General features: G+C 36.1%; 1 protein-coding gene and 1 pseudogene across 1 annotated transcript; both read left to right on the forward strand.

Moving 5' to 3' along the window:
* The first annotated feature begins 1,160 nt into the window (after window positions 1–1,160).
* On the forward strand, window positions 1,161–4,177 carry LOC107724069 (barrier-to-autointegration factor pseudogene; annotated as a pseudogene).
* Window positions 4,178–5,748: 1,571 nt separating this feature from the next.
* On the forward strand, window positions 5,749–6,473 carry LOC107724076 (barrier-to-autointegration factor-like). Its single transcript, XM_016532850.1, has 2 exons — window positions 5,749–5,809; window positions 6,125–6,473. The coding sequence occupies exon 2, from the start codon at window positions 6,204–6,206 to the stop codon at window positions 6,471–6,473; it is 270 nt and encodes an 89-aa protein (XP_016388336.1). The 5' UTR covers window positions 5,749–5,809; window positions 6,125–6,203.
* Window positions 6,474–8,183: the final 1,710 nt, after the last annotated feature.

Below are 8,183 nucleotides of genomic sequence, written 5' to 3' on the forward strand. Positions count from 1 at the left end.
GTGTGTGTGTGTGTGTGTATGTTAGACCAGTTTAAGTGTTTATGTAGTATGTTGGGCCAGTTTAATTGTTTATGTAGTTAATAAAACCTTACTTGTATTACACTTGACGTGGTTCATTGTTTGCTCATAACTGGAGTCACTTAATCATGCAGATTTATGCTACAAGCTTTTGTAGAATTGTACAGTAAGGAAGTTATTTCCCTTAACCAGGAAATTAACGTTCTTAGAATTGACAAGACAGTTGACCCTGAGAGGTCAGCTAAATATCTACAGCAGATCTAAAATATTCATAATTAATTATAACTAGTTATGATTAATTATTCATATTTCCCATGAGCTGATTCACTACATGTTTATGTATGTACTTATATAAAAGAGAAACCCAGAGTTACAATGTAGTTTTTGTTTTTGGTCTTTGAAAGCAATAAAAGTGCTGAAATAAATTTAAATTAACTCCAGTGCAGTTAAACATTTTCTTATCTGTTACCACTCCCATACAACCACATGAAAAGACACAGTATACACTCTAAAAAATGCTGGGTTAAATACAACCCAGTGCTGGGTAAAATAGGGACAAACCCAGCAATTGGGTTGTTTTGACCCAGCGGTTGGGTTACTACCCAGAAGGTTGGGTTAAACATTTAAACCAACCGCTGGGTCAAAACAGCCCAATTGCTGGGTTTGTCCCTATTTTACCCAGCAATGGGTTGTATTTAACCCAGCATTTTTTAGAGTGTACCTTGACAGCCTTATTTTGTTTCACTGGTTCTCACTGCTAGATCTTTTAGAGGACATCTGATCACACAGGCAGATCTCATACAGTTGCTCTACTTATTGTAAAATGTAATAAGCATCCGTCTAACATTCTATGAAGTAATGATCTAACTGTGCTTAGAGGTCATGATTGAACAATAGAAAAAAAAAACTGCATGCACTTTCTGGGCTTTCAGATAAGCAGGGCACCTTTCTGTTCTGCTCAGAAAGTGAGTTAAGTTTCATTTCTCAAGAAAGAGAAACATAAATGGGACGTGTTATTTTTAAAGCAGGGTTTGATTCCAACATTTCTACATATCACAAAGGTTCATTTCTAGACAACAGAGACTAGACAAAACTCTATATATGGTCTGTTCAGGAAGGGGTTATGACTATATAAGCCCAAAATGAAATTAAAGCAACACAGGCAGAAAGCAAAGGACTGGGTAAGAATAATCTTGTGTTTGAGTAGCAGATATTTAATGATAAAGCACTGATTTCATGATGAAGCTATGGAAAATGCTTTGTAGCCTAAATAATTATATCACAGTAAGAGTTCACTGCAGATGTTGTGAATATGGTAAAGTGGGATTCTTAATTTAACATTAACTTCATCAAATCATATTTTTCCATTATTTCAGCATACTACATATTATATTTCGTATTTAATGTTTAGGGGTGTAACGGTAGGCCTACACGTAGGCTTGTACGGAAATTTTTCGTTACCGGTCTTTTGGTTCGGTAGGCATGTACATGCAAATAGCCTACAGCGTTGTTTTAACTGCATATGCTGAACTTAATTTGAAACTTCAATTTTCTATCTTCATTTAAAAAAATCTATATCGATTCTTAAATTCCAAGATGATCTTTAGTCTATGTTGTTGATGCCCGTGCCTCCCGTCCATTATCGCAAAAGCTTTTGTTACTTTCCACAATGTCTCATCCTTCAAATTTGGTCAATGTTATCAGGTAATTCAAACAATAATGCCGTTTTAACGCTCTTTGATGTGGCGTGATTGCTGTATCTGTTCAAACGGCAGTGCGGAAACGCGAGTGAATGCGATTACCCTTTCTTTTTACAGCACGAAATAAACATAAATGAACATAGTAGAATCGCTCAGTGTTTCATCATCTGCAGAAAACAGCTTGTATGCCAAGTCACGTAGCATTATATTTAGCCTACCTCAGTCATTGGTGTCCACATCTTGTAGTTCGCTAGAATAGGGCCTAGATTACAATATTACTTGATATAATTGATTTTTATCAGTAAGAAAAATGTAAGTATAATTGAATTTATTTGAAGATAGACCCACAATTTGTTCACTAAACCACACTGTAAAAAAATATTTTTATAGTGCACTGTTTAATAAAAAAAAAAGGAAATATATTCAGCTGTTTTATGCTTAGTATATTCCCACCGAAAAATTTCCGAACAGTGACTTCAAAACCGAGGAACGTACTAAACCCTGATAGCACACTGATAGCACACGTAACGTACATCACGGAGATTCAAATTATTAAATGGATGCCACCTTATTGGGACAATAAAGCCCTCCCTACACCTACCCGATACTTTATTTTACACTTCTTGATTATTTCTTTAATTTTTATTGAAAATAAATGCCTTTCCGATGTGATATGAGATTTGAAATGGAGGAAAAAAAGTTCGGCAAAAAGCGGGTTCGAACCACTGTAAACCCAGGTTGATCTCTTCAGAATGATAGCAGTACGCGCTTTACATCTAGGCCGCTGAAAGTGACGATAGAAAGTCGTCTTATTATGACATTACATCTCTGCCACAATTCTGCGCGCGAAAGATAAGAAAAAAAGTGCGTTTTGCACGCGCGCAAACTGAGTTTTGTGGAGAAAATGTTTGTCTCGCAAAGAAGAAAGTATTTCGAGCACACGAAAATCAATTTTGCATTTAAAATAAGTTTTTTGATGTGTGCAGACCTTCTCTTTTGCGCGTGCAACGTTTCACTAGCTTGCTCACCTGATGCCCGATGTTAACTGCAAAAGAATTAGGAATTAAGGTGAAGAATTAGGTGTGAAATCATCAGGAACCATTTAGTCTCCAGCGCCACCATTTTCCAGAACTGCAACCTACCTGGAGTCTCCAGAAGTACAAGGTGTCAGGTTCTCAGAGACTTAGGTTAAGTACTTAATAAGAATCACATACTGAAGTGTAGTAAAATGCTTGAAAACTGATTTATATATATATATATGCTTTATAGACAGATAAGTTGAGAGTGCCTCTTGAAGGACCAGCACCACATCCTCTTGTTACCACTGTTTGAAGAATTTATCTTCCAGAATCTGGCAGTAAGTTTTGGGAGTTCATTTTTAGTCCATCTCGAGATTTTATCTGTAGAAGATAACCTGCTTAATAATTATGCACACCTGAATATAAGGCGTTTTTCACTTCCAGCCTTCATGAACAATAATATATAGATTATAAGTGATTAAATACAAGATTAATAGTAGTTATTATGATTGATGTCGTTTGGAATTGATAAAATGTGTAATTAAAAAAATATATAATCAGAATATCAACTTGCATAATAATTATGCATGCAATGCACGCGCAAAAGAGAAGGTCTGCACCCATCCAAAAACTTATTTTAAATGCATAATTGATTTTCGCGCTCTCTAAATACTTTTTTCTTTGCGAAACGAACATTATCTCAACAAAACTCAGATCGCGCGTAGAAAAATTCACTTTTGTGCGCTCAAAATATGATCTTTCGCGCGCAGAATTGTGGCAGAGATCTAAGCCTATATCTTTTGTAATGTTGACTATCCAAATCACACATTGGTGGGCGGAATTAGTGTAAATAGCCTCTGCCAACATGGCGGGCTATTTGCACTTAGTGTATATAGACACTCTATAGACACCTTTTTAGAGTGTTTGCTCATCTGCAATACGTCTATGGGACGTTTCCTTTTAGATTTCAAATAGACATCTATTAGATGTCTTTAAGATGTTTATGATTTAGAATGTATGTAAAACTGATATCTTACAGACGTCTGTCAGACATCAGACATTTAATCTGTTTTTTACAGGTCTAACAAGATACATCTCATTAATGTTACTTTTTTTCAGTTTTGTGACTTCACAACAAATATCACTGCTGAGTCTGACCTACAATTAGCTGCAATGACTTCCCGAAAACACAAGCAGTTCTGTTTGGAGCCAATGGGAGATAAACCTGTACATGATCTTCCTGGAATTGGTCGTGCGCTGGGCGGGCGACTGCAGGGCAGCGGTATAAGCCGTGCACGGGACATCGAGGGCCATTTTCTGGTCTTCAACCAGAACCAGGAGAAGTTTGGGAACTGGCTTAGAGACACCTGTGGGGCAAATGCTAAGCAGCAGAGGGACTGTTACAATGGTCTGAGAGAACGGACAAAAAATAATTTGTAAAGAGAAGGGATTGGTTGCATCTATATCATCTGTAATGATATTCATCTAGATTTCTGTTCTACTCTTGAATATATCATCTAATTCTGAAAATGTCTACTCTTAAATTAATCTTATTTCAAATTTTGGGTGAATGGCAAATAATCGCTTATCAATGGGAAACTTTAAAAACAATGTTTACTTGGAAAATGTTATTTTTGTAATTTCTATTCATGCTTGGCAGTGTTTTCTGTTTAGTGTTTTCTGTTGAAGTCTGTTGAAGCGCTTTTTATATATACATGTTTTTTTTAGAGCCATTACATTTGTTTCATATGAAATCCCTTGCATAATTATTGCTTTTCATGACCACAACCTAATTTTCTTGTGATCCAAAATAATATTAATAATAAAAAACATCATTGCACATTAAGACTATATAATTTACAGTATCATTTTGCTCAGAATGTAAATGAAATTGCATGTTTTCATTTAAAATAGAGACTGATATCTTAAACTGCATCACTTATAAAGTTTCAGTTTTCAGAGTCCATTGTGATTTTAGTGAAGGATGAACGAGTAGCTCAGGGTTTTGAGGTGCAGGAAAATAGCCAAGGCTCTGGAACTCCACACTAACCTTGTAACCCTGCACTTTTTGCCCTTTGGCTTTAACATACTAGAAACACTTACTGTATATATCATGTATTTCAACCAGTTATACGTCATGAATTAATTCAAAGAAATGTACTTTTTAAGCCCTAATTCCCAGGCTCATTTATCTGAGACAAATAAAATTGAAGAGATAGAATTGCTACTGTTATAGTGTTCTGGCTTATTTTGTTGTAGCTTATCTTCCATTTAGATTAAAACATTGATCAACACAAAGAACACAACATTTTGAACAATAAAATCAGAGATGAGCTCTACCAGTTTAACTCCTAGGTTTTAAGGCCAGTAGTCCTTAGTCAGGGTAGCGATATATTTAATTTTTGACAGGAATGAAATCGGCTGAGGATAGAAATACAGAAATACTGAGGTGTGTTCAATGGACTGCACTGTTCTTTAACAACATAGCGATTGTTCAGCTGACAAGAGACGAACCATTGAAACATCAATTTATGTTTCAAATCTTCAACAAAGCTATACAGAGAGTGCACAGATAACCCTTAAAACTTTGTCCTCTTCACAGTATTAATGCTGTACTTGAATGACTGTTGATTTACAGAGTCCAGAACTGTAGTCTAATGCACTGCTGCTTTTAAATCAAAGTTTAGACAGAATATTTTTATTCATTTATGTCTGGTTGAATTGAGGAACCCTTAGCATGACATTCTTACCACTAGTTTGATATCTATACAATGCAGTTGCTTTGTTAATACCTAATGACTGTTGATGTTTGTGAATGTACTTATATAAAAGAGAAACCCAGAGTATCAATATGAAACATGAAAAGACATGTATATTCATTGTGACAGCCTTATTGTGTTTCAGTGTTTCTCACTGCTAGGTCATACAGATCTAGAGGAACTCTATATATGGTCTGTTCACGTAGGCAGGTCATATCAAACCGAAAGAAACGCAAAGCAGCTTGGGCAGGAAACACTTTTGCACAGGTGCGGCCTTGTATTTTTGTGCTGAGTATACGGGGAAAAAGACTGGGTGAGTGTAACCGAATTATTAAGCAGCAGATTTTTACAGATAAAACTCTTGATTTCATTTTGAAGCAGTGGAGGATGCAAGCGGGGCTCTTAATTTAATATGCTTTCTTCTATCATTATGTTAGTACTTTTTCTGTTACTAAAATTTAGCTTTAAATGCATCCTAAACTAGCATGGGAATGCATTTTATAGAATAATGTAACTGACAAATCAGAAAGTCTCACTATTCATCTGTCCTCTTTACAACATTAATCTATATATTTATCACATCTAAAATGCATGCTATATTTCATTATTTAATCATGAATCTTTACAGGTCTAACAAGCTACATGCTAAGCTACAGATTCAGTTTTCTCTCAGACTTTACAACAAATGTCACTGTTGACACACTGCAATGACAACGTCCAAAAAACACAGATGTTTCTGTTCTGAGCCAATGGGGGATAAACTTGTGTATGAGCTTCCTGGAATTGGTCCTGTGCTGGGCGGACGATTACAGAACAGAGGTATAATACGAGCGCGGGACGTCCTGGGGCGTTTCCTGGTCCTGAACAAGGATGAGTGGAAGTTTAAGAACTGGCTTAGAGACTCATGCGGGGCAAATGCAAAGCAGCAGAGGGACTGTTACAACTATCTGAGAGAATGGACAAGTAATCATTTATAAAGAGAAAAATTATCACAGATTAATCAGATAAACTAATAATATTGCATATAGTATTTCTGTTCACATTTAAAGGGGTCATATGATGCGATTTCAATTTTTCCTTTCTCTTTGGAGTGTTACAAGCTCTTGGTGCATAAAGAAGATCTGTAAAGTTGCAAAGACTAAAGTCTCAAATCCAAAGAGATATTCTTTATAAAAGTTAAGATTCAGCCACACCTACCTAAAACGGCTCGTCCTAACACGCCCCCACATACCTACGTCACTCTGTGGGAAGATTTGCATAACAAATGTTCACGCAAAGAAAGAAGGCGTAACGTTTATTCTCGCTGTAGTATTGTTGTTCATTACACCAAATACACAAAATACTGTTCTTTTTAGCAGCATCATATGACCCCTTTAAGACTATATGTAGCCTATGTATCTATGTATGTATATATGTATGTATGTAGGCCATGTTTGTATGTATCTATCTACCTACCTATTATCACAGAGTCAACATCGCCAGCTCCAGATCCCTGCCTACTCGTTCCCAATCACCAGAATACTGATCCCTCACACCAGAAACGCCTCATTAGCACTCCCTATATTAGTTGGTTTCTCACAATCCCTCAGTGTCTGGTCTCGTCGTTCTATCAAGAACGGCTGCCTGACTCTACCTGGTACTCAAGACTCTCAGCAAGCCCGTCTGTCTGTCTGTCTGTCTGTCTGTCTGTCTGCCTGCCTGCCTGCCCACCCTTCCTACATCATCCATTTGTCTGTATCCTGCTCTATTCATTTACTTGTGCGGCTGTGCCAGCTTGCCTGTTTAATAAATCATCTGTTGCTGTCATATCGTCTCTGTCCCCTTCGGTTGTGTGACACCTATCTACAAAAGTATCCAGTTTACTAGATATTTTTAATGGATGTGTTCAGTGATATTGAAATCAATTATTGTAATGCCTCATTCATAACTTCATCTCTCACAAGAATATGTCTTTGAAATATTCATTTAGAATGTTCATTTTCCAGCAAATATAAATTTGACCATTAGTCCACTGGCAGCTGTTTTTAAGTGCATTATTATTGGGTCATTCCTATAGTTTTTTTTTATTTTATTTTTTTTATTTTAACTTTCAAATTCATAATTCATAATAATCAAAATTGGTACCTAAGAATAATTTTTAAAAGCATTTCCCATCACAAATTCCCATGTCTCAAATCATGTTTTCTCAATCTCACTTCACACAATACATTTTATTGTGATACATATTTTTAATGCACAAAACCATTAAATTATGTGTCTCAATCTCCAGTTCACCCTGTTACAGTGGTGCCACTTGCCCTTAAAATCTTAAGCAAATGCCCTGAATCACATGACTTGCTAGAAGTGTCATCATTTCCTTGGAGGGAAAGCAACTTCAGTGTTAAACTTCTCTGTATTCCTCAATTTTAGAAGTCTTCTCTAATAGCATAAAACATAACATGTCCACCATGTTGTCTCAATTTATATTGGACATGAAAATGTTTGTTCATATTTTTATACATCTATTAAATATCTTCGTAAATGTTAATCATCTTTTGGCATGTTGTTCTTTTCTAGTTGGTATTGTTACGTATCCGGTCCATGAACTTCCGTCTGCTAGCCATCAGAGGTCACCCTTTCCATTTTCATTGACTCTCGCACTACACACTGTTGCATATCACCCCGGCCTACATATCCCATCATTCATT

The sequence above is a fragment of the Sinocyclocheilus rhinocerous genome, unplaced genomic scaffold (genome assembly GCF_001515625.1).
Source record: "Sinocyclocheilus rhinocerous isolate Xijiao unplaced genomic scaffold, SAMN03320098_v1.1 scaffold335, whole genome shotgun sequence".
NCBI lineage: Eukaryota > Metazoa > Chordata > Actinopteri > Cypriniformes > Cyprinidae > Sinocyclocheilus > Sinocyclocheilus rhinocerous.